The sequence below is a fragment of the Oncorhynchus kisutch genome, linkage group LG27 (assembly GCF_002021735.2).
Source record: "Oncorhynchus kisutch isolate 150728-3 linkage group LG27, Okis_V2, whole genome shotgun sequence".
Classification (NCBI taxonomy): Eukaryota; Metazoa; Chordata; class Actinopteri; order Salmoniformes; family Salmonidae; genus Oncorhynchus; species Oncorhynchus kisutch.
This window is the reverse complement of record NC_034200.2, coordinates 33,106,121-33,132,181: the sequence shown is the minus strand read 5'-3', so window position 1 is coordinate 33,132,181 and position 26,061 is coordinate 33,106,121. Positions and strand designations below refer to the sequence as shown.

Below are 26,061 nucleotides of genomic sequence, written 5' to 3'. Positions count from 1 at the left end.
TCCAGATTAATCCTCTGTAACCTGTCTCCACCCTCTTCCCATTCAGGATGCCCATGACTCCCTACTGGAGTGGGAAAGAGAGCGAGAGCTCAACAGGAAAGCCCTCATCATCCAGAGGGTCATTCTTGTCCACAGAGACAGGTAAATGAGGAACACTGAGACACACAGCTTGGAGGGAACACAGGATATAAAATGGCATGCGACATACCTAACACAGGACTTCAATGTTTGGGATGTTGTAATGTTTGGGATGTTGACATTACATAGCAGAGTTCTGTCCTACTATCCAGGTCTGTACCCAAACAATTTGAACTTCTACATTTAAAAATCTACCTCTCTAAAAACAAGTCTCTCACTGTTGCCGCCTGCTATAGACCACCCTCTGCCCCCAGCTGTGCTCTGGACACCATATGTGAACTGATTGCCCCTCATCTATCTTCAGAGCTCGTGCTGCTAGGCGACCTAAACTGGAACATGCTTAACACCCTAGCCATCCTACAAGCTAAACTTGATGCCCTCAATCTCACACAAATGATCAAGGAACCTACCAGGTACCACCCCAAAGCCGTAAACACGGGCACCCTCATAGATATCATCCTAACCAACTTGCCCTCTAAATACACCTCTGCTGTTTTCAACCAAGATCTCAGTGATCACTGCCTCATTGCCTGCATCCGTAATGGGTCAGCGGTCAAACGACATCCACTCATCACTGTCAAACGCTCCCTGAAACACTTCAGCGAGCAGGCCTTTCTAATCGACCTGGAAGGATATTGACCTATTCCCGTCAGTAGAGGATGCCTGGTTATTTTTTTAAATGCCTTCCTCACCATCTTAAATAAGCATGCCCCATTCAAGAAATTTAGAACCAGGAACAGATATAGCCCTTAGTTCTCTCCAGACCTGACTGCCCTTAACCAACACAAAAACATCCTATGGCGTTCTGCATTAGAATCGAACAGCCCCCGTGATATACAACTTTTCAGGGAAGCTAGAAACCAATATACACAGGCAGTTAGAAAAGCCAAGGCTAGCTTTTTCAAGCAGAAATTTGCTTCCTGCAACACAAACTCAAAAAAGTCCTGAGACACTGTAAAGTCCATGGAGAATAAGAACACCTCCTCCCAGCTGCCCACTGCACTGAGGATAGGAAACACTGTCACCACCGATAAATCCACTGTAATTGAGAATTTCAATAAGCATTTTTCTATGGCTGGCCATGCTGTCCACCTGGCTACCCCTGCCGCGGTCAATAGCACTGCAGCCCCCCACAGCAACTTGCCAAAGCCTGCCTCTTTAAAGGGGGGGACACTCTTGACCCAAACTTCTACAGACCTATATCTATCCTACCCTGCCTTTCTAAGGTCTTCGAAAACCAAGTCAACAAACAGATTACCGACCATTTCGAATCCCACCATACCTTCTCCGCTATGCAATCTGGTTTCAGAGCTGGTCATGGGTGCACCTCAGCCATGCTCAAGGTCCTAAACTATATCTTAACCGCCATCGATAAGAAACAATACTGTGCAGCTGTACTCATTGACCTGGCCAAGGCTTTCGACTCTGTCAATCACCACATCCTCATCGGCAGACTCGATAGCCTTGGTTTCTCAAATGATTGCCTCGCCTGGTTCACCAACTACTTCTCTGATAGTTCAGTGTGTCAAATCGGAGGGCCTGTTGTCCGGGCCTCTGGCAGTCTCTATGGGGGTGCCACAGGGTTCAATTCTTGGATCGACTCTCTTCTCTGTATTCATCAATGATGTCGCTCTTGCTGCTGGTGAGTCTCTGATCCAACTCTACACAGACGACACTATTCTGTATACTTCTGGCCCTTCTTTGGACACTGTGTTAACTTCTTATGGTATAGGGGACGCTTGCGTCCCTCTTGGCCAAAAGCCAGGGAAAATGCAGCGCGGAAAATTCAAATAAAATTATATAAAAATCTAACTTTCATTAAATCACACATGTAAGATACTAAATTAAAGCTACACTCGTTGTGAATCCAGCCAACATGTCCGATTTTAAAAAGGCTTTAGCATAAGAAGCTATTATCTGATAATAGCACAACAGTAAACAAAGAGAGTAGCATATTTTATAACCCTGCAGGCACTACACAAAATGCAGAAATAAAATATCAAACATGCCTTATTTGGCACGTTTGATCCAGAAAAAACTGCTTCCAAATTGCTTAATGTCACTACAAAATATCTCAAAAGTTTCCTGTAAACTTTGCCAAAACATTTCAAACTACTTTTGTAATACAACTTTAGGTATTTTTAAACGTTAATAATCGATCAAATTTAAGACGGGTCTATCTGTTTTCAATAGAGGATGAGAGGAAACTAACGCTACTTTTCAAGTCTTGTGCAACTCTCAACAGTGTTACCCATTTCCTAGATGGCCGTACTTCTTCATTGCGCAAAGGAATAACCTCAACCAAATTCCAAAGACTGGTGACATCCAGTGGAAGTGGTAGGAACTGAAAACAAGTGCCTATGAGAACTGAACAAGTGTTCTCCCAATGAGAACTCACTGAACAGACAGAGACCTAAAAAATAAAATCTGAACGGTTAGTCCTCAGGGTTTTGCCTGCTACTTAAGTTCTGTTATACTCACAGACATGATTCAAAAGGTTTTATAAACTTCAGAATGTTTTCTATCCAAACTAATAATATGCATATCTTATATTCTTGACATGAGTAGCAGGAAGTTGAAATTGGGCATGATATTTATCCAAAAGTGAAAATGTTGCCCTCTATACCTTAAAGAAGTTAACAACCCTCCAGACGAGCTTCAACACCATACAACTCTCCTTCCGTGGCCTCCAATTGCTCTTAAATACAAGTAAAACTAAATGCGTGCTCTTCAACCGATCGCTACCTGCACTTGCCCGCCCGTCCAACATCACTACTCTGGACGGTTCTGACTTGATATGTGGACAACTACAAATACCTAGGTGTCTGGTTAGACTGTAAACTCTCCTTCCAGACTCACATCAAACATCTCCAATCCAAAGTTAAATCTAGAATTGGCTTCCTATTTCGCAACAAAGCATCCTTCACTCATGCTGCCAAACATACCCTTGAAAACCTGACCATCCTACCGATCCTCGACTTCGCCGATGTCATTTAAAAAATAGCCTCCATTACCCTACTCAATAAATTGGATGCAGTCTCTCACAGTGCCATCCATTTTGTCACCAAAGCCCCATACACTACCCACCACTGCGACCTTTACACCCTTGTTGGCTGGCCCTCGCTTCATACTCCAAGACCCTGCTAGGTAAAGTCCCCCTTTATCTCAGCTCGCTGGTCACCATAGCAGCACCCACCTGTAGCACACGCTCCAGCAGGTATATCTCTCTGGTCACCCCCAAAACTAATTATTCCTTTGGCCGCCTCTCCTTCCAGTTCTCTGCTGCTAATGACTGGAACTAACTACAAAAATCTCTGAAACTGGAAACACTTATCTCCCTCACTAGCTTTAAGAACCATCTGTCAGAGCAGCTCACAGATCACTGCACCTGTACATAGCCCATCTATAATTTAGCCCAAACAACTACCTCTCCTCCTACTGTATTTATTTATTTATTTTGCTCCTTTGCATCCCATTATTTATATCTCTACTTTGCACATTCTTCCACTGCAAATCTATAGTTCCAGTGTTTTACTTGCTATATTGTATTTACTTCACCACCATGGCCTTTGTTTTGCCTTTACCTCCCTTATCTCACCTCATTTTCTCACATTGTATATAGACTTATTTTCTACTGTATTATTGACTGTATGTTTGTTTTACTCCATGTGTAACTCTGTGTTGTTATATGTGTCGAACTGCTTTGCTTTATCTTGGCCAGGTCGCAATTGTAAATGAGAACTTGTTCTCAACTTGCATACCTGGTTAAATAAAGGTGAAATATATATATATATATATATATATATATATATATATATTATTTTTTTATTTTAAATAGCACACTGGCAGTGGTCACTGACATGGGTTTCTGTTATTCTCTCTAATACACCAATCTAAAGGTTTACCACAGAGTTACATACAGTTGTTACTATTGTTTTAATACAGTAGTTCTTACAGTCTGCGCTATTGATGTTTTGTTGAAATGTATTCCTCTGGAAGGAAGAGCTTTGTAAAGAAAAGGAGAGCCGCTGTGGTGATACAGAAGCATTGGAGAGGTTACAAAGACAAGAATCAATATAGAAAGGTAAGTTACTGGCTCAGTTTCAAGTGGCAATTAGGGAGGTCTACTGCCGAAAAAGAAAGACAATTCTTGTCTACTTTACCAATATTTTCTCCTCTTTTTGCCAAAAAATGAGTGTGAAGTTCCAGTATTTAGCTATACCACTACATGGTAAAAAAGTAATTAAATACTAAAAACACTACTAATATTTGAATTGAGTCCAAGCTACAGCAAAATGCTATTAAATTACTAGTTGAACTACATATAGTTCACTACACCACAACACTGGTAAGGAGTCAACTCAGATACACTTTTGTAGACAAACTGAGGTGATATTGATTAAATGCCCTAGCTAAGGAGTGCACATTATTGTGCTGATAGAGATTTTCACATTTTCTTTTTTTTTTATAGGCTGGATCAGCTTTTAACATATCTTTCGGTTTTCTCTCTGCTGCTCACATTTACCTTCTACAAACATAATTGATCCTCCTCTCCGTCTCGTTCGACTAGCTCCAGCACGGCTTTCAGCGTCTGCAGTCTACGATCCGTGGTCGTCTATCCCGGCTGCATTACCTGAAGGAGCTTGCGGCAGCCGTCACTCTGCAGTCCCAGGTGCGCGGGTACCTGGCCAGGAAAAGTTATAAGAGCAAGAGAGAAGCTGTGACTGTCCTCCAGGCACACACCAGAGGCATGCTGGCTAGGAAGACCACCAACAAGATGAGGACAGATGTGAGTTCTGACATTTGAGAAAAGTGTGTGTGTGTGATTGCAAGCCTGTTTTGCCACCTGTGTACAAATTCAATATATCTGTGTGTGTGTGTTTGTGTGTGTGTGTCTGTGTTAGGCATTCCTATCAGCCCGGGAGCGGGAGGCGAGAGAGCAGACAGCCGCAGAGCTCCAGCGGAGGCTAGAGGAGGTCCTCAGCCAATCACAACAGGCTGCTGCCGAGCCAGAGCCAGTCAGTGAGCAGGAAATGGTGGAAACAATGTTTGAATTCCTGCCCCACAAAGTGTCCGTAGGAGGGCGGGAGGGCCCGGCTCCAGAGGGCTTTGAGGTAATGCTTCACAACCAATGGTGGATCTTAATGTCATATTAACATAGGTTTCCATTTGCTATAGTCTTATATGTCTTAATACCTCAGTGATGAACACTGCTAACATAATGAACACATCCATCTAATCTTCTCTTCTCATTGAAGAAGCATTATAATATTCTACTATTCTCTCCAACTCCAAGAAGAAAGTATCTAACTGAGTATCCGACTGCACTCTCCCTATCCATCCTCAGGACTTGGAGAGAACGCAAACAATCCCAGAGGTGACTGAGGAGAGCCGAGAGGAGAGTCGAGATGAGAGCCCAGTAGAAACCCCAGCTCCGGTAGTAGTACAAGTACCAGTACCAGTACTAGCTCGGACTGAACCAACTCCTGCACCAGCACCAGTACCAGTGGAACTACCAGTGGTGGAGTACGATGATGAGGATGAGGAGTTCTCCTTCATCAAGTTCAGTGCTTTGCACTTCCAGGGCTCTGCTACCCACAGTCACATCACCCAAAGGCTGCGTCAGCCCCTGCTCCACCACGAGGACGAGGGGGACACACTGGTGAGAAGTCAACATCAGGCTTCTGTGTCTCTCAGAGGGATCCAAAGCAAGGATGGAATTTTTCTTCCTCTGTCACATATGCGACATTATAAACTGGGTGGTTCGAACCCTGAGTGCTGATTGGCTGAAAGCCGTGGCATATCAGACCATATACCACGGGTATAACACAACATGTCTTTTTACTGCTCTATTTACATTGGTAACCAGTTTATAAGAGCAATAAGGCACCTCTGGGGTTTGTGGTACATGACCAATATACTACGGGTAAGAGCTGTATCCAGGTACTCTGCGTTGCGTCCTGCCTGAGAACAGCCCAGCCATAATATATTGGCCATATACCACACCCCCATGGGCCTTATTTCTTAATTCTTCTCTCCTCTTTTCTCTTTTTCTACTGTACTTTCTCCTCTCCTCCTTCATTTTCCCCCTGCTGTTTTTGTTTTGTTCCTCACTTCACCCCATTATTTTCTTTTCCCTTCCCCACTTTCTCCTCTCCATTTCTCTCCTCTCCATTCCATTCCTCTCCTCTCCATTCCTCTCCTCTCCATTCCTCTCCTCTCCATTCCTCTCCTCTCCATTCCTCTCCGCTGCTCTCTGCTCCTCTACAGGCCTGTCTGACAGTGTGGTGGATCATCTTGAGGTTCATGGGGGACATCGCTGAGCCTAAACAGATCAACCAGGAGCCCTCCACCATCATCCAGAAGAACCTTGGCCAGAGGCAGAACAGGAGGCTCAGCAATCTAGTGGGCCTGGATCAGGTACTGAACATAAGGCCTTACTGGGACTTAACCTTACATTCAACTAAGTTCAATAGGACTTTATTCATCCCTTGCGGGCAACAGGAAAAATATCGCTACTCACTGATTCCCTTAATTTTTTAAATATATATATTTTTATTTCACCTTTATTTAACCAGGTAGGCTAGTTGAGAACAAGTTCTCATTTGCAACTGCGACCTGGCCAAGATAAAGCATAGCAGTGTGAACAGACAACACAGAGTTACACATGGAGTAAACAATTAACAAGTCAATAACACAGTAGAAAAAAAGGGGAGTCTATATACATTGTGTGCAAAAGGCATGAGGAGGTAGGCGAATAATTACAATTTTGCAGATTAACACTGGAGTGATAAATGATCAGATGGTCATGTACAGGTAGAGATATTGGTGTGCAAAAGAGCAGAAAAGTAAATAAATAAAAACAGTATGGGGATGAGGTAGGTAAAAATGGGTGGGCTATTTACCGATAGACTATGTACAGCTGCAGCGATCGGTTAGCTGCTCAGATAGCAGATGTTTGAAGTTGGTGAGGGAGATAAAAGTCTCCAACTTCAGCGATTTTTGCAATTCGTTCCAGTCACAGGCAGCAGAGAACTGGAACGAAAGGCGGCCAAATGAGGTGTTGGCTTTAGGGATGATCAGTGAGATACACCTGCTGGAGCGCGTGCTACGGATGGGTGTTGCCATCGTGACCAGTGAACTGAGATAAGGCGGAGCTTTACCTAGCATGGACTTGTAGATGACCTGGAGCCAGTGGGTCTGGCGACGAATATGTAGCGAGGGCCAGCCGACTAGAGCATACAAGTCGCAGGGGTGGGTGGTATAAGGTGCTTTAGTGACAAAACGGATGGCACTGTGATAAACTGCATCCAGTTTGCTGAGTAGAGTGTTGGAAGCAATTTTGTAGATGACATCGCCGAAGTCGAGGATCGGTAGGATAGTCAGTTTTACTAGGGTAAGTTTGGCGGCGTGAGTGAAGGAGGCTTTGTTGCGGAATATAAAGCCGACTTAAAAAAAATATATATAAAAAAAATAAAGCCGATTTTCAATTGGAGATGTTTGATATGAGAGAGTTTACAGTCTAGCCAGACACCTAGGTACTTATAGATGTCCACATATTCAAGGTCGGAACCATCCAGGGTGGTGATGCTGGTCAGGCGTGCGGGTGCAGGCAGCGAAAGGTTGAAAAGCATGCATTTGGTTTTACTAGCGTTTAAGAGCAGTTGGAGGCCACGGAAGGAGTGTTGTATGGCATTGAAGCTCGTTTGGAGGTTAGATAGCACAGTGTCCAAGGAGTGTGATGACAATAGACACTTGTGTCATTTTGTGTGTTTCTAATAGTTTACTGTTGTACTGAGTTTTTGCTGACTGAATTCACCCACTAAACAGTTTGTCAGATGTCTAATTCGTCCTATACATTTTTCCATCAGAAAATACTAAGGAAAAATAGAAAGAAAGAAGGAATGGGGAACAGAAAAGCTTCGACCATTGTAGATGAGGTATGTTACATACACATTATTTTGTCCTCAGAACTAAAATGAGTCTGAATATCCATGATGTAACAACACAGGCTAATTGTCCAGATGGGATACAGTTTATGTAAAATTGATGTCAATAGATTTTTTTGTTGTTGTGCATGATAGCTAACCCTACTCTTTTCCTAACCTTAATCTAATTCTCCTAAACTGCATTTCTCCTAACATGCTGCCTAAGTTTTCCTAACCTGCGATGAAAAGGCAAATATGACATAAGCTCTATCCGCTCCAGACAAAACCGGCTAATTGTCTTGTTGTGCTCCTCATCTCCTCCAGCCGGAGAATATGACGGAGGAGGAGAAAGACATTCTAATTGGAGAGGGGCGCACTTTGGATCGGCCAATATCCGACCTGGAAAAGCTGCACATTATTGTTGGATACGCCCTATCCAGACGAGATATAAGGTAACAAACCGAATTACAACACGTAAACAATGTTACCCAGATATTTCCCAGTTAATTGATGTCTACAAAAATAATTTGTTTGTCATCCCAAAACTGTTTAATTCAGAACTAATAAAGGATTACAGCTACAGTTGCAATGCAAATGAATTGGATCCAATCAAAACTGATGGATAGCTACTTGAGCCGTGTCTGTCCTTGTTTGTCCGTGTAGGGATGAGATCTATTGTCAGATCATTAAACAGCTGGTGAACAATAAGAACCAGAAGAGTTCCCTCAGAGGCTGGGTCCTTCTGTCCATCTGTCTTGGTATCTTCCCCCCAACAGAACTCCTTATACAGGTCAGGCTAAAGTGGACATTTTTTCACCTGTGGCTGTATGTCTGAAGGCGCTGTGTTTTTACGTTTAGTCATACTGAATTTATAACCCAGGCCCCACTCAATCAATTACATACACTGTAATTCTATTCTATTCCACAGTATCTGGAGAGCTTCCTGCGCAGAGGGCCAAGTAGCTATTGTCCGTACTGTGCTGAGCGCCTGCGTCGCATCGTGGCCAATGGGGAGCGAGGCGAACTGCCTTGTTGGATAGAGCTCCAGGTAAGATCCATGACAGAGACATACTCATCTGGGTGCCATCTCCCTTCTGACACAATGCAACAGAATTGGGGGGTAGGCCTGTCAGGACTCAAACCTGGGTCCAACACCCTAGCCAAAGAATCTCTTGACGATGTCGCTAGGCTTCGACTACTGCTGCTGTTAAGCAGTATCAACACTACAGGTCATGGACAGTATTCATGACAAATGTCGCATTCAAAACAACTGGGAACTCAGAACTGGGAACTGGGAAATCTCTGACTTCCGACTTCAGTGCGTTCAAGACAACTGAGAACTCTGAAAAAAAGTGCTCCGATTAGGAAAAATCGTTTCGAACGGGCATCCAACTCGGAATTCCAACTCGGGAACTTAGGTCTCTTTCTAGAGCTCCGACTTTACAACTGACGTCATGATTTGACCTCGTATTTTTCTGATTTCCCAGTTGTCTTGAAATCACCATCAGAGCAGGTTTGGTCAGACAACAATACATTGACTGATCAGAAACAGACTGGCACTCATGTTAATTGATGAGAGGTCACATCAGAGTTATGTGAGAGACCGTTGCTAAACTACAGCTACATGTGCCAACCACTGCTAATATCCCACCTACGCCAACATATGAAATCAATTCTCTGTTTTTGCTCTGCGGACATATCTTTATGGCGGCAGGTAGCCTAGCTGTTAGAGAGGTGAGCCAGCAACCGGAGGATTTCCTGTTCGAATCCTGGATCTGCCTGGAAAAATCTGTTGGGAAGTGAGCTGGCAACCAGAGTGTTGCTGGTATCAAATATTAGATGCTAGTGTCTGCCGTTGTGCCCTTGAGCATGGCATTTAAACCCCACTCAACAATTGCTCCACGGGGGCCCAGTGTGGTAGCCCCCTGTTCCAACCTGTCCAACCCCTAACGTGTCTTTTGGAAGGGTTGGAATAAATGGAAGTCATTGTTCGGTTCGACCCTGTGTACAATTGACGAATAAGGTGATCTTACAATGAATCTTATGACAGTGACTGTATTAGTAAGGAGACAGGACACCAAAAGCGCATATGTGCAGTACAGAGCAATATGGGTCCTGTAGTAAGTAGTTATCATACTGCAAGGACTAATTATTCCCATGTCTCCACCTTCCCACATGTAGGCCGTCAAGACCAAGAAGCCCACACAAGTATCTGTGGCCCTGATGGACGGCCTTAGTGTCAGCCTGCCTGTTGACTCAGCCTGTACCTCTGCTGAGGTGTGCCAGGCTCTGGCCAAGAAAGTCAACATCAAGGATACCTACGGATTCTCTCTTTACATCGGCTTCTATGAGAAGGTGAAGGAAACCCCCAAGGGTTTTGGGGATACCTAGCCATGCAACTAAAACGAGTACATACAGACGTAGGATCTTAATTTGAGCTATTTTGCTCCAGCAGGAAAATAATCCTGCAGCAACAGGAAAATGTGAATTATTGGGTGGATTATAATGAATGGATATTTTTGTAGGGGTTGATATATTTTTCGTAAGGGAAAAACAAGTCTGTAATTTCTAAGTGGATATTACTAACTCCAGAAGCTTTTTTACAACTCAAATACACTACAAGTTTGAAATCTCCTGCATTACAGGAAAGTTCTCCTGCAACAGGGTGATCAAATTAAGGTCCTACATCTGTATTGACAAAGAAGATACATAATAAATACAACAGTGTCAATAGGTACTCTTCTTAGTTGCATGGCAAGGGGATACCTAACTGTGGTGTCCTGGGTACTAGCATCCTACCTTGTGGCTTGAGAAATTGAAGTTGCTCATTCAGTGTCAGTTCAATATTGAGATTGAAAAGGGACAACATTGACTTGATAGCATTTGACTACCATTTATTAGCATCTTCACTAGCTTTCAGAAGTTGACTAACATTGACTTGCATTGACTAGGCCTGTGACATGTTTTGACTAGGCCTGTGACATGTTTTGACTAGGCCTGTGACATGTTTTGACTAGGCCTGTGACATGTTTTGACTAGGCCTGTGACATGTTTTGACTAGGCCTGTGACATGTTTTGACTAGGCCTGTGACATGTTTTGACTAGGCCTGTGACATGTTTTGACTAGGCTTGTGACATGTTTTGACTAGGCCTGTGACATGTTTTGACTAGCCCTGGCATATTTTGACTATGTTTTGACACTGCTGTTTCCAGGTGTGGTCCCTAGGCAGTGGCGGGAAGCACGTGATGGACGCTATCTCGCAGTGCGAGCAGGAAGTGAGGCGGAAGGGCGAGGAGGAGCAGCATGCCTCCTGGAGACTCTACTTCCGCAAGGAGTTGTTTACGCCCTGGCACGATTCCTCGATAGATGCCGTCAGCACAGATCTCATCTACAGACAGGTCATCAGAGGCCTCAAGTCTGGGGAGTACCATTCTGAGAAGGTGAGTATCATTCTGAGAAGGTGAGTACCATTCTGAGAAGGTGCGAACCATTCTGAGAATGTGCGTACCATTCTGAAAAGGTGCGTACCATTCTGAGAAGGTGAGTACCATTCTGAGAAGGTGCGTACCATTCTGAGAAGGTGAGTACCATTCTGACAGGGTGCGTACCATTGTGAAAGTAGCCTCCACTACTCTCGAGGGTAGGTTGACCATGAACCAAGCATGAATCTTAGGAGTCACAATGTCTCACTGAACTCTATGTAAGAAATCATAAAATAATAAAAATCAATTACCACTATTGTTGAAAAAAAGAAAAGATATAAAGACTGCATATGTTTGAAGTGGAAATTATATTAACTAAACAACTAAACTGTTTTCTTTATTAATTGGACCTAAAAAGACTTTGTATTTATTTGTTTTTGTCATCCAGGAGGATGACTTTGTCCAGCTGGCAGCGATGTACTACTATGTGACGTTTGGGTCGACCAACAGTGTAGAAAGTGCCAAGAAGGTGGTGGGGGAATGCATCACTACTGAACTTATTGAGACCAAGTCACAAGGAAAATGGATTCAGCTGGTCACCGCAGCACATACACAGGTACTGCTACTCACTGGTGCAATAAGTAATGGCCAGACCACCTGTAGTATATGCTGTTCTAAAATTCCTGGTATTCAGTGTGCTATCCCTATCAAGTAAAGTAAAGCAAAGTTAAATAAATAATTAAATTGAAAAGTTAAGTTAAGTAGAATAAAGGAAAGTTAATAATGCCAGATAAAATGATTCAACTAATAATGATCCTAATCATTCTCACAGGGTCCTTACATAAACAGCAGAAGGAGCACAGACAGCGTGAAGGGGGACGTGGTTGACTACGCTCGTCAGAAATGGCCCATCTTCTTCTCCAAGTTCTACGAGGTTACGCAAATGTCAGGTAAGTCTAACAGGAATATGTCCGCATAATGTACCAAGTGAAGTTTCTATCATTTTTCATGATGAAGCTTTTAGTTGGTTTAAATCAGGCAAAATATTTATTTTATTTGTCAAAGACGATTGTATAACTAAGGTATTTGTATACCCACAGGACCTCCTCTATCCAAAAGCAATTTTATTGTGGCCATCAACTGGAATGGGATCTCCTTTCAGGACGAGAAGGAGAAGAAGCTCCTCGAGCTGCCCTACCCAGAGGTGACTGGGGTGAACAAGTCCAGGTATGAACAGGCTATTCCAAGGCCCTGTTTACATATTTCAGAAATGCATCCCTCCTTCCTTCTCCCCTTCTAAGTGATCACTGATCTGAATTGGTTGGTTTTGAGGTAATGGAGTGATAACCTTACTCACAGCTATCCAATCACTTATAGGTCTGTTTACCTCAAGGAAACAAGGAAAGATGCATTTCTTAAGTATTCCAACAGGGCCTAGAATACATAGCCAGAAAGTAGTTTTATACACTGGCTGTTTATTGATCAGTTGTCAGGTAGCGGTGGTCGTCATGGTTCACATACTCCCTGATACTGACATTCAATCCACCATGAAGTTATTACATACATTTCACATACGTTTCATATGTTCATCAGTGATGACGGCAGGATCGACAACAGTCAGTCTGTGAGCCTGGCCACACTGAGAGGGCAGTTCCTACTGCAGTCTGTGGAGGCAGGGGAGATGGCTGACCTGATACAGTGGTACCTGGAGGGCCTGAGGGAGCGCTCCGTCTATGCAGTGGCCCTGCAGGACATCAACAGACAGGGTAAGAATATGACAATAAATCACTTGATCACTCACCTCACAGCTGAGGTTCACTGATTTTTTTAGGGTTAAGCTTTGTATCTCTGAGCTACAGAGGGTAAGTTACAGTAGATGGATGTATTTGTCAGAATCATAATACTTACTAGTATATCAACAGACACTTCATAACTGAGGTTCATCCATTTGGATGAGATGGGTGAAGGTCATGCTGCGTAGCACACTTACCCAGTGGATAACTGGATGTTTTCCATTGAATTCTAATGCTGTAAATTGGAGTGGAAAACAATATAATTGTCCCCATCAGATAACAACAGGTAGTAGGTAGTCAGTATTTAACAGAAAATAATATCCTAAAAGAACCCTTCATATACAGTAAGTGTTTTTGGCTGGGGATCATGCATGACCTAATATGGTTTCTGTTATATACAGTGCATTCGGAAAGTATTCAGACCCCTTGACATTTTCCACAATTAGTTTCAGCCTTAATCTGAAATGGATTAAATGAAAATGTTTTCCTCATCAAGCTATACATAATACCACACAACGACAAAGCGAAAACAGGTTAAGACATTTTGGCAAATGTATATAAAAAGCAACAGAAATAACTTATTTACATAAGTATTCACAACCTTTGCTATGAGACTCGAAATTGAGTCCACCTGTGGTAAATTCAATTGATTGGACAGGATTTGGAAAACCACACACCTGTCTGTATAAGGTCCCACAGTTGACAGTGCGTGGCAGAGCAAAAACCAAGCCATGGGGTCGAAGGAATTGTCCATAGAGCTCCGAGACAGGATTGTGTCAAGGCACAGATGTGAGGAAGGTTACCAAAACATTTCTGTAGCATTGAAGGTCCCCAAGAACACAATGGCCTCCATCATTCATAAATCGAAAGAGTTTGGAACCACCAAGACTCTTCCTAGAGCTGGCCGCCCAGCCTAACTGAGCAATCAGGGGAGAAGGGCCTTTTTCGTTGAGGTGACCAAGAATCCCATGATCACTCTGACAGAGCTCCAGAGTTCCTCTGTGGAGATGGGAGAACCTTCCAGAAGGACGACCATCTCTGCAGCACTCCATGAATCAGGCCTTTATGGTAGAGTGGCCAGACGGAAGCCATTCCTCAGTAAAAGGCACATGACATCCCGCATGGAGTTTGCCAAAAGGCACCTAAAGACTCTCAGACCATGATAAACAAGATTCTCTGGTCTGATGAAACAAAGATTGAGCTCTTTGGCTTGTATGCTAAGCATCACGTCTAGAGGAAACCTGGCACCATCCCTATGGGGAAGCATGGTGGTGGCAGCATCATGCTGTGCGGATGTTTTTCAGCGGTATTGACTGGTAGACTAGTAAGGATCAAGGGAAAGGTGAACGGAGCAAAGTACAGAGGGATACTTGATGAAAACCTGCTCAGAACCTCAGTCTGTGGCGAAGGTTCACCTTCCAACAGGACAACGGCCCCAAGCAGAAAGCCAAGACAATGCAGGAGTGGCTTCGGGACAAGTCTCTTGTCGTGTCTTTGGCATCATTAAAACGGAAGACTTATTTATCAAATAACTCGCTGTAATTATTATTACGCAATTAAACTGATTAATCATGTAACTGTAATTAACTAGGAAGTCCGACAACACATCAAGGAAAATATTCAGATTAAAGTTATAATTATCCTAATATAACTTTCAGATATTTTAACATCTGATCAATTAGTCTTCAATTTAATGAATTATTATTTACCTCACGTTAGTCTCATTCCAAACGTCGTAAATTGTTGGTTATCCACACGAACCCAGTCTTCACTATGAGTCATCCATACATCAATTGTCTTAAATCCTTTATTTACTAACTAAGTAATTCACAGAAATGCATAAACAAACAGTAGATATGGTTACAAGGAAATGATAGGGGAATGTGCCCTAGTGGGCTAAACTGACATGTTAGACAAAAGGGAAGAGCGGGTCTACTGAGATGAGACACTACAAAGTTGATAATTATAACAATTGAAATGCTAATCCTTTGCACATGAACGCTCACTCATTTGGGAATAATTGCAATCAATATATGTATATTTACACTCAGTGTGCTTGCGGGACCTCTGTTGAAAAGTTAATTTCTGTTGGAGAGTTTGCCCGCCCTCTCTCTCTCTCTCTCTGCTGTGGTTAGAATGGATAGTTCAGAGTAACATTAATTCCTATTGTTATATGTTTCTGTGTTGTCGGTCTTTGCGTTCAATGATACCAAATTCCTAGCTGCAGACTAGTAATTAATGTCAAAGACTTGTTCTTATTCTGTCAGTATCGATAGTCCTAGAGTTTCAACAACCATTACAACCTTAGCTTATACTCAGGTTTTATGGTCTGGTCTCAAACCTTAGCCCTCTCGTGGAAATCGAGGGAAGGCTGGTCTCTACTCAAACCTTAGCCCTCTCGTAGTTATCAAGGTAAGCTGGTCTGAGGTGGGAAAACCCAGGTGGGGGTTTTATTCGGAACATAGAAAAGGGCTGTCCCATGACGTCGGGTCCTAACTGTGCTCAAGGGGGCGGTCCTCTGATTTAGTTAAACTCCAATGGGAATTGGAGTTTCCTTCATTAACCTGTTTCTACGAGTAATCCCATATCCGGGATCCTATTTATAGCCTCAAGCTCATTACCATAACGCAATGTTAACTATTCATGAATATCGCAAATGAAATGAAATAAATATATTAGCTCTCAAGCTTAGCCTTTTGTTAACAACACTGTCATCTCAGATTTTCAAAATATGCTTTTGAACCATAGCTAAACAAGCATTTGTGTAAGAGTATTGATAGCCTAGCATAGCATTAAGCCTGGCATTCAGCATACAACATTTTCACAAAAACAAGAAAAGCATTAAAATAAAATAATTTACCTTTGAAGAACTTCAGATGTTTTCAATGAGGAGTCTCTCAGTTAGATAGCAAATGTTCAGTTTTTCCAAAAATATTATTTGTGTAGGACAAATCGCTCCGTTTTGTTCATCACGTTTGGGTAAGAAAAACCCCGAAAATTAAGTCATTACAACGCAAACTTTTTTCCAAATTAACTCCATAATATCGACAGAAACATGGCAAACGTTGTTCAGAATCAATCCTCAAGGTGTTTTTCACATATCTATCGATGATAAATCATTCGTGGCAGTTTGGTTTCTCCTCTGAAGAAATGGAACGCGCATGGACCTGGAGATTACGCAATAATTTCGACGGAGGACACCGGGCGGACACCTGGTAAATGTAGTCTCTTATGGTCAATCTTCCAATGATATGCCTACAAATTCGCCACAATGCTGCAGACACCTTGGGTAAACGACAGAAAGTGCAGGCTCATTCCTGGCGCACTCACAGCCGTATAAGGAGACATTGGAACACAGGGCATTCAAAATCTGGACCATTTCCTGTATGAAATTTCATCTTGGTTTCGCCTGTAGCATTAGTTCTGGGGCACTCACAGATAATATCTTTGCAGTTTTGGAAACGTTTTCCAAAACTGTCAATTACATGCATAGTCAAGCATCTTTTCGTGACAAAATATCTTGTTTAAAACGGGAACGTTTTTTTTATCCCAAAATTAAAAGAGCTATCTCGAAGAAGTTAAACAGTCTAAAATCACATTACATAATTTCACAAATAGTTTCATCTTTACTCATTCATTTTATACAACCATTAGATGTAAGCCTCATAACGGAGACTCATGTATAAACATGATTATGGTAATGTGGCTGTATTGTCTCTCATGAGTGTCTGTCTGTCTGTCTCTCATGAGTGTCTGTCTGTCTGTCTGTCTGTCTGTCTGTCTGTCTGTCTGTCTGTCTGTCTGTCTCTCATGAGTGTCTGTCTGTCTGTCTGTCTGTCTCTCATGAGTGTCTGTCTGTCTGTCTGTCTGTCTGTCTCTCATGAGTGTCTGTCTGTCTGTCTGTCTGTCTCTCATGAGTGTGTCTGTCTGTCTGTCTGTCTCTCATGAGTGTGTCTGTCTGTCTGTCTGTCTCTCATGAGTGTGTGTCTGTCTGTCTGTCTCTCATGAGTGTGTGTCTGTCTGTCTGTCTCTCATGAGTCTCTCTGTCTGTCTGTCTCTCATGAGTCTCTCTGTCTGTCTGTCTCTCATGAGTCTCTCTGTCTGTCTGTCTCTCATGAGTCTCTCTGTCTGTCTGTCTCTCATGAGTCTCTCTCTCTCTCTCTCTCTCTCTCTCTCTCTCTCTCCAGACGACCCCACGTTCCTGAGCTACAAGCGAGGGGACATGCTGGTCATCCTGAAGGACGGAGAGTACTCCTCTGACCGGGGCTGGATCAAAGGCACTAACGAGCGCACCGGGAACACCGGCGCCGTCTCCACGGATACCGTCCTGGTTCTGCCAACCCTTGACAAGCCCAGCGATACCACACTGGTTAGACGGTTCTAGACTCTAACAGAATGTTCTAGACTTCAAATACTTATTGAAAACTTCACTCGAGTGATGTTTCAATTCATATGGTTAGAAGAACAGGTCATAGAATAATAGTCTGGTCCCAGATCTGTTTGTGTTGTCTGGGACTAGGCTAATTAAACCGTGCACACATAGTACAAATAAGAGGGTGATACAAATGGGATTGTGCATGATAAGATTCTTTATTTTATTAGATTTTTAATTTCTTCCCACTTTTTCTTTCCAATTTCGTGGTATCCAATTGGTAGTTACAGTCTTGTCCCATCGCTGCAACTCCCGTACGGACTCGGGAGAGGCGAAGGTCGAGAGCCATGTGTCCTCCAAAACACAACCCAGCCAAGCCGCACTGCTTCTTGACAGAATACCCGCTTTAACCTGGAAGCCAGCCGCACCAATGTGTCGGAGGAAACATCTAGTGCGCGATAGGACAAGGACATCAATGCCGGCCAAACCCTCCCCTAACCTGGACAACACTGTGATAATTGTGTGCCGCCCCATGGGTCTCACGGTTGCGGCCGGCTGCGACAGAACATGGACTCGAACCAGGATCTTTAGTGACACAGCTAGCACTGCGATGTAGTGCCTTAGTTATGATAAGATTCTTATAAGCTAATAAGTGAACATGGATGCATTTCGTTACAGATAGTTGTCCCTACGGGAAACAACGAAATGGTCCCTTTTATTGGATTTATTCCTTACACCTAACCAGTTGGAATGCTGCCCATATGTTGGGCGGACTTGTGAGCATTGTTAGACCGTGGGGCAAGTCGACATCAAGTCCCTATTCTTCGAGGGATTGTGGAAGGGGAAGACTACCATCTTGTGGTCGTTTTAACATTGTGTTTTTCTTTGGTTGAACCACAAGAGTCTGCTGAATCTGAGCCCAGATCAGAGGACAGTGGCTCAGAACGCACCCGCCAGGGAAGAGGCAGTGTCCCCCGTCTCACTGAAAGAGTTTGCCTATGACTACTTCAGGTAGAATCCACTCTCACTACTATTTCAACGACACCAATAACCATTTTAACTTTAATATTTACCACAAACATTTGTAAATGAATCATCGATTTAACAAAGGAGTATTCCAATGTGACAGTAATCTGACCAGTTATCTCACTACTACAGTTTGCAGGGTTAACAGTATGTTTTCTGGTTATACTATTCTCAAGACAGCAAGTTAACCTCAGCTATTTCCTTGGTTTCCCTTAGGCAGCCTGGTAAAGAAGGGGGCCGCGGGGCGCAGGCCAGAGGCAGGGAGAAACTTTGGGCTGCCTCCAAAGAACCCATTAAACAACCCCTACTGAAGAGTCTGGTGGGCAACACCGACCTCAGCCATCTGGCCTGCATCTCCTTCACTGATATCCTTTACTCAAATACTTTATTTGTTCAAGGGAAAGTACAGGATTTTACAACTTGATGTTAGATGGTTCCTCGCCCTGAAGTAGTCTACAGGCCGCGACAAACTGGTTAGGGTTTTTTCTTTAAACAGCCACTACAAACTTCAGTTAACTTTAGCCAACTTCAGGTACTTTCAGGTTGAGAAACCATCTAACATCAAGTTGTAAAATACTGAACTTCCACTTTAACCTCATGGCCCCACACGTACCTCTAGGGGTACCCTCCCCCACTGCTCAACTGACACAGTGGCGCACAGAACGCAAAAATATTCTTAGAAATATTTAACCTCCACACATTAACAAGTCCAATAGCTCAAATGAAAGATAAACACCTTGTTCATCTAGCCACAGTCAGATTTCTAAAATGTTTTACGGCGAAAACATAGCACATATTTATGTCAAACCACCACCAAAGATAGGCTAATTTACATAGCCATTTTGTAGAACAATAGATGCAATCACAAAAGCAGGATTAAAAGTAAAATAATTCACTAACCTTTTGAAAGTCTTCATCAGATGACAGGAATAGGACATGTTATACAGTACATTTATGTTTTTTTCAATAATATGCTAATTATATCCATAAATCACGGTTTACATAGAAGGTCATGGCTAAAAAATGCTACAACAATGCCTGGAGAAATTATGGTAACTCTGCCAGATAACAGAAATACACATCATAAACGTTGACTAAATATACATGTTCTACATATACTTAGAAAGATACACTTCTTCTTAATAAAACAGCTGTGTTACATTTATTTTTAACTTTACAGATTTCGTTCACTAGGCTATAATGTGAGTCGGCGCTCAGGAATTAGCATTTTGGCTCCTCCACAGAAACCCAAATTTAACACATAAAGGTTCCCTTACCTTTGCTGTTCTTCCATCAGAAGACCTGGAAGGGTTTATACTTACCAAAAACAGCTTTAGTTTTGAAGTCTGTGTCTTTCGGTTATCAAACACGACATATTTTGGTTGAAATGCAGCCAAAAAGTAAAGTTAGTTCGCACCAAAACGTCGAAATTACATATTATATGTCGACTAAACTTGTCAAACTTGGTTCAGAACACAGCGTTAGCATGCTATATAGCTTCACCGCAATTCTCAGGACAAAGAGAAACACACGCATCGTTTAATCAATCTTGAGAAAAGAGAGACAGCACAGGCGCAGATTGCGCCCTGTATTCTCGCGCGACCGAAAGGTTTCGGTACGTCATTCATCTCGTGAACGCGCGATTCAAACAATGAGAAGCCCCATTGAAAGCGGACACCACGCTGAAGGCATAGGAAGTGTTCCCAGGACCGTAGGTGCATGGGAAGGGTGGGGGCGATGACGTCAAAGTTGGGCCAACTTTTTGGATGACGAGAGAGTTTGGGAGAATGAGTGCCCTGAGAGTCCTGCTTTACTTACAGACATAATTTAAACGGTTTTAGAAATGTAGAGTGTTTTCTATTCAATAATATTTATTATATGCATATATTAGCCATTTTTTACAGATTTTTTTTCTGTTTACTATGGGCACGCATTTCACCAACGGGGGCAGTATTCTGCCCTAGCCTTAACAGGTTTGTATGGTTGATGTTCATATTGATATTGAGGCGAACACTGGATAACAACAGGGAAGATTTTTAATAGGTGTTGAAGACACTAGGGAGGGATTACACCTGGACTTTTTGTTACTGGAGACCTTTAAACGATAAATAAAAATACATTTTTTACAATGGCGTAGCAGTTACCGACTTATCCTAATAAATATGTCTCCCCAAGTGGAGTTTTCTAAATGTTTGCTATTGTCTTTAGCCTTTCCCTCACCTATCCTAAAGTACATGGGAGATTACCCCATCAAACAGGTGCGTCAGCCCATAGAGCTCACTGACCAGATCTTTGGCGCGGCCACTCAGCATGAACCTTTACAGGACGAGGTCTACTGCCAGATCATGAGGCAGATGACCAGTAACAACAGCAGGTATGTGTGGTAATATACTGCCATGTCAGCTATTTCTCATGTATTACTAGGAAATAACCACAGAGATGTACAGTATATGTCTGATGTTCTATTTTTAAATATAATTATATTTGTATTATAATTATAATTATAATACTCTCTCCTCTCTCTCTCACTCTCCCCCCTCTCTCTCTACTCTCTTCCCACCTCTCTCTACTCTCTTCCCCCCTCTACTCTCTTCCCCCCCATCTCTACTCTCCCCCCGGCCCTCTCTCTCTCTCCCTCGCTCTACTCTCTTCCCCCCCTCGCTCTAATCTCTCTCTACTCTCTATTATATCCATCTCACCTTCCCTCTCTCCTCCTCCCTCTCACAGAATGAGTGTAGACTATGGTTGGCAGCTCCTTTGGCTATGTACCGGCCTCTTCCCCCCCAGTCAGATCTTGCTGGGGTACACCCAGCGTTTCCTAGAGTCACGGCCCAGAGAGCCCCTGGCTGCAGACTGCCTGCAACGGCTACAAATGCTAGTCAGGTGGGGCTCCAAAGCACACTGTAGTGAATTTGGGAGGCATTGGGAAAAGGTCTCGAACTAAATGTCCCTACAAATCCAACACCAAAGCCATGACACCAAGAGGTCTCAATCTGAATATCTTGGATGAGGTTGCTGGAGTTGTCCTGAGGACGCTAAAAAATATGGTATTGAGATGTTAAATACTAAAATGATTGGGGGGAAATGAACGCTATACTGTCCTCTTGTTGTAGTATGGAGCCCAGGAAGCTGCCTCCCCATCAGGTGGAGGTGGACGCCATTCAACAGGACAGCAACCAGATCTTCCATAAAGTCCACTTCCCTAACGACAGAGCTGAGGTAGATAGCTTCTTCTTTGCCTCATATGATCACTATGATCACTGATAACTATGATTATTATGATCACTGACCCTTATGATCCCTATGATCACTGATCCCTATGATCACTGATCCCTATGATCCATATGATCACTGATCCCTATGGTCACTGATCCCTATGATCCCTATGATCACGGATCCCTATGGTCACTGATCCCTATGATCACTGATACTTATGGTCACTGATCCCTATGATCACTATGAATTTCTCAAATCCACTTTCATATGGTATCTGACCTTTTGTCACAGTGGAAACTATCTGGCTGGCTAAATCTACAGAAATATAATAACACAGAAATGTTGATTAATTATGCTCATTGTCCGTGTGAAATAAATTTAATGAAATAAATTAAATGTGTCAATTCTTTATTTAGCTCTTCGAGGTGACATCAATGTCTAGGATTCGTGACCTTGTTCGTAGCATTGCCTACAAGCTCATTCTGGCCTCAGCTGACGGTTACAGTCTCTTCATGAAAACGCCAAACAAGGTTAAATTCAAGCTCATTTAACTGGTTTAGTTCGGGTAGTGCAAGTGAATGTATGTTTATTTTTTCTCTCTCCTTGTTGCTTTCAGGTGGTGAGCTTACACGACCAAAACTACTTCTTTGACAGTTTGAGGGAGACGACAGACCAACCTAAGAAAACGAAGAGAGCCAGAGAGGCGAAGAAAGGAGGTAAAACAGAGGGTAAGGCGCAGTCCTGAATTTAACAGATAAAGTTTTGAGCTCATGCCGCAAACGTTTGTGGTAGATGGTGGCAGATTGTGGTACTTAAATAACGTGCCATAGAACTCTGCGGCACCTCGCAAGCAAGCTGTGCTGCAGTATGCCACAACTTTTAAAGGAAGAACAACTATACAATAACATCTAGCATCCACCATATTGTCCGTATATGTACATAGTAGCCCTAAAATAGTCAAAAACATCATATAATGTTTAGCAAAAGGTCAAAGTACTCCCACCAAGTTGTCAGTGGATGAAACTTATGTTATGCTACACTATGCTATACTAAGCTATGCTATACTAAACTATGCTATGTTATGCTATGCTATACTAAACTATACTATGCTACACTATGCTATACTAAGCTATGCTATACTAAACTATGCTATGCTATGCTATAAGGACTGATGAACATTTGTGTTTCAGGAGGTCCAGCCACCATGCCCTACCTGGTTATATTCATGAGGAAGCTGTGGTTCAACGTGACCCCAGGAAGAGACCTGACCGCTGACCTCACTTTCCATTTCCCACAGGTCGGGCATGAAAGACACAGACAGACAGGCACACACACAGACTACTGTATATTTCTAGTAGTAGATTTAGTTTTTATTCATCATTCAGATCTCCCATCGGCGTGCGTCAATGGGTAATGATTACGCTAAAGAGTTACGCATCTCAACCTGTTATTCAAACCGCTGTAAATAGTGAGTAAGCGTGGTGAACCCAGAACCCAGTTACTCATAACTCATACACAAACCTCTCCTCTCAGGAGTTGCCCAAGTACCTGCGTGGCTACCACAAGTGTACCAAGGAGGAAATGACCAACCTGGCTGGCTTGCTGTTCCGGGTCAAGGTGGACACGGACAGGTCCCAGTTTGTCATGATTCCCAGGTTGCTGAAGGAGCTGGTGCCAGCTGACGAGATGAAAACCATGTCCCCAGAGGACTGGAAGAAGGTAAGGAGGAGGAGGATGAGGAGATAACAGACACCTATGGTACACTGTCAGTCCTTCTCATATTATTGAGCTTTATATGATATTTGGCAAACATCTCTTGCTCTCTCCATTACGAAGCAGATGGCTCATTCCAATAAAGCATAATTTCTGCAATTAGAACTGCCATCATGATCTCAAGACAAGTTATTCAGCCACTACCCAAACAGTGTTCTTAGTATAAATTAATAGCGCACCATTATGACAAAAGATTTGGGCGGAAGTTTACATACACTTAGGTTGGAGTCATTAAAACTAGTTTTTCAACCACTCCACAAATTTCTTGTTAACAAACTATAGTTTTGGCAAGTTGGTTAGGACATCTAGGATTAAAGGGGAATTTTTATTAGGATTAAATGTCAGGAATTGTGAAAAAGTGAGTTTAAATGTATTTGGCTAAGGTGTATGTAAACTTCCCACTTCAACTGTATATAGTATAATAATAAAGAAATACCAACATTTCTGAATCTTTCTGTTTTCTTCTTCCCGTATAGCACATCATCGCCTCCTACAACAAGCAGGCCGGGATCACCTTGGACGAGGCTAAAGTGGCCTTTCTAAAAGGCATCTACCACTGGCCAACGTTCGGCTGTGCTTTCTTCGAAGTTAAGGTACGTTAGCAGACAGCTCAAGTCGATACAAAAATGATACCTACAGACACCAACCATCCCATTGGTGAATTTCTGTATGCTCTTCCTTCACAGCAAACCTCTGAGCCAAGTTACCCGAGTATCATCCAGATTGCAATCAGCAAGCAAGGAGTCAACTTCATCAACCCCAAAACAAAGGTAAACGTACCATTGTTTTTTTATATGATTATTTTGATTTGATTAACATTCAGAGTATTTACTTTAATCTATAGTACATTTACTGACAGATTGTCATATAATTACGCTTACATGTGTGCCGTGGAAATTACCACCAGGGACTCAAAGTCAAACTTAAAGTAATCATTCTGTATTATCAGCAAGCTGGGGAGAGTCCAACAACTTAATGCACCATAGTACACGTCGGTTGGGAGCTCTCCCGGGGCAGTCCCGTTAGTCCTCTTATATACTGCTTACACAGACAAGTTATATTTGCATGATTTACATTATTCATCATTAACATTTGGTTCCTGCATGTGACCGACCAATACCTCACGAGGCTTCTTCTCTCCAAGCTGAGACCTTGAAACTGAGATCCCTTTTGGTTCCTAGAACAATGTTCTGGGTGTACTGCCAATTGGTCTGAGGAGGTCACAATCACCTGCACGAACCAAGATGGAGAGAGAGGAGATGCTGTGTACAATACAATGCTATCTCTTCAGACAACAACATTGTCCCTCACGTTTGTTCTCCAAATGCTGCACCACAACATTAAGACAACATCATGCTTCTGCCACCATCAGCACTATAAAGTATTTACCTTTTCTGTTTAACCAAACATGACCTTTTGACCTTTACCTAAACCTCAGGAGTTTCTGGTCATGCACCCGTTCAACCGCATCACCAACTGGTCCAGCGGGAGCACCTACTTCCACATCACCATTGGCAACCTGGTGAAAGGGAACACTTTACTTTGTGAGACCTCATTGGTGAGTGGCCATTATGTCTTTGAGGCAAAATTAAAGATGTTTCCTTCTTTAAACCAATACATTACAATTTTGTGTAAATCGAAAGTAGTGTTTGGTGAGGGTGTACTAAATGACCTTCACAAACACTTGCATTGATGTGACATTCACAAGAGCCAGAATGTGATGTGACTTTGCCTCTATGTTCATACCCCAACGACTCTATTTGACTCTGCTCTTCAGGGTTACAAAATGGATGACCTCTTATCATCTTATGTGAACATGTACGAGATGCAGAGGCAGGCTGTGCGACCCAGAAATAACTCCATGTTCCCTACCTAATGCCTACTGGGAAATACGGAAATATGGAGGACAAGGAAGATACATTTAATTGATAGAACTAGTAATTTGATGGAGGAATTTAATTATTATATTGCTTTTCAGTTGGTCTAAATCCTTTTGCTTTGTAATTAAAATGCTGTATTGAATTGACACTGTGCCTTGTTTCAAATCAAATCAAATGTATTTATAAAGCCCTTCTTCCATCAGCTGATATCTCAAAGTGTTGTACAGAAACCCAGCCTAAAACCCCAAACAGCAAGCCATGCAGGTGTAGAAGCACGGTGGCTAGGAAAAACTCCCTAGAAAGGCCAAAACCTAGGAAGAAACCTAGAGAGGAACCAGGCTATGAAGGGTGGCCAGTCCTCTTCTGGCTGTGCCGGGTGGAGATTATAACAGAACATGGCCAAGATGTTCAAATGTTCATAAATGACCAGCAGGGTCAAATAATAATAATCACAGTGGTTGTCGAGGGTGCAGCAGGTCAGCACCTCAGGAGTAAATGTCAGTTGGCTTTTC

The 26,061-nt window shown here is 42.7% G+C and overlaps 1 protein-coding gene across 1 annotated transcript in view; it reads left to right on the top strand.

Moving 5' to 3' along the window:
- LOC109871828 (unconventional myosin-VIIa) overlaps positions 1-25,697 on the top strand; it is a 37,228-nt gene extending 11,531 nt beyond the window's left edge. Inside the window, exons 19-48 of the mRNA XM_031806867.1 lie at positions 47-141; positions 4,138-4,222; positions 4,709-4,927; positions 5,043-5,252; positions 5,486-5,800; positions 6,409-6,558; positions 8,010-8,078; positions 8,391-8,518; positions 8,730-8,856; positions 8,995-9,114; positions 10,248-10,421; positions 11,280-11,507; positions 11,938-12,105; positions 12,322-12,439; positions 12,590-12,716; positions 13,083-13,255; positions 17,470-17,651; positions 18,556-18,665; positions 18,897-19,045; positions 20,901-21,054; positions 21,408-21,563; positions 21,794-21,899; positions 22,313-22,426; positions 22,513-22,624; positions 23,087-23,193; positions 23,430-23,615; positions 24,146-24,262; positions 24,356-24,439; positions 25,108-25,227; positions 25,447-25,697. Of these exons, the coding sequence (XP_031662727.1) occupies positions 47-141; positions 4,138-4,222; positions 4,709-4,927; positions 5,043-5,252; positions 5,486-5,800; positions 6,409-6,558; positions 8,010-8,078; positions 8,391-8,518; positions 8,730-8,856; positions 8,995-9,114; positions 10,248-10,421; positions 11,280-11,507; positions 11,938-12,105; positions 12,322-12,439; positions 12,590-12,716; positions 13,083-13,255; positions 17,470-17,651; positions 18,556-18,665; positions 18,897-19,045; positions 20,901-21,054; positions 21,408-21,563; positions 21,794-21,899; positions 22,313-22,426; positions 22,513-22,624; positions 23,087-23,193; positions 23,430-23,615; positions 24,146-24,262; positions 24,356-24,439; positions 25,108-25,227; positions 25,447-25,545 (4,302 nt within the window). The 3' untranslated portion in view covers positions 25,546-25,697. The remainder of the gene's footprint in view (positions 1-46; positions 142-4,137; positions 4,223-4,708; positions 4,928-5,042; positions 5,253-5,485; positions 5,801-6,408; positions 6,559-8,009; positions 8,079-8,390; positions 8,519-8,729; positions 8,857-8,994; positions 9,115-10,247; positions 10,422-11,279; positions 11,508-11,937; positions 12,106-12,321; positions 12,440-12,589; positions 12,717-13,082; positions 13,256-17,469; positions 17,652-18,555; positions 18,666-18,896; positions 19,046-20,900; positions 21,055-21,407; positions 21,564-21,793; positions 21,900-22,312; positions 22,427-22,512; positions 22,625-23,086; positions 23,194-23,429; positions 23,616-24,145; positions 24,263-24,355; positions 24,440-25,107; positions 25,228-25,446) is intronic.
- Positions 25,698-26,061: the final 364 nt, after the last annotated feature.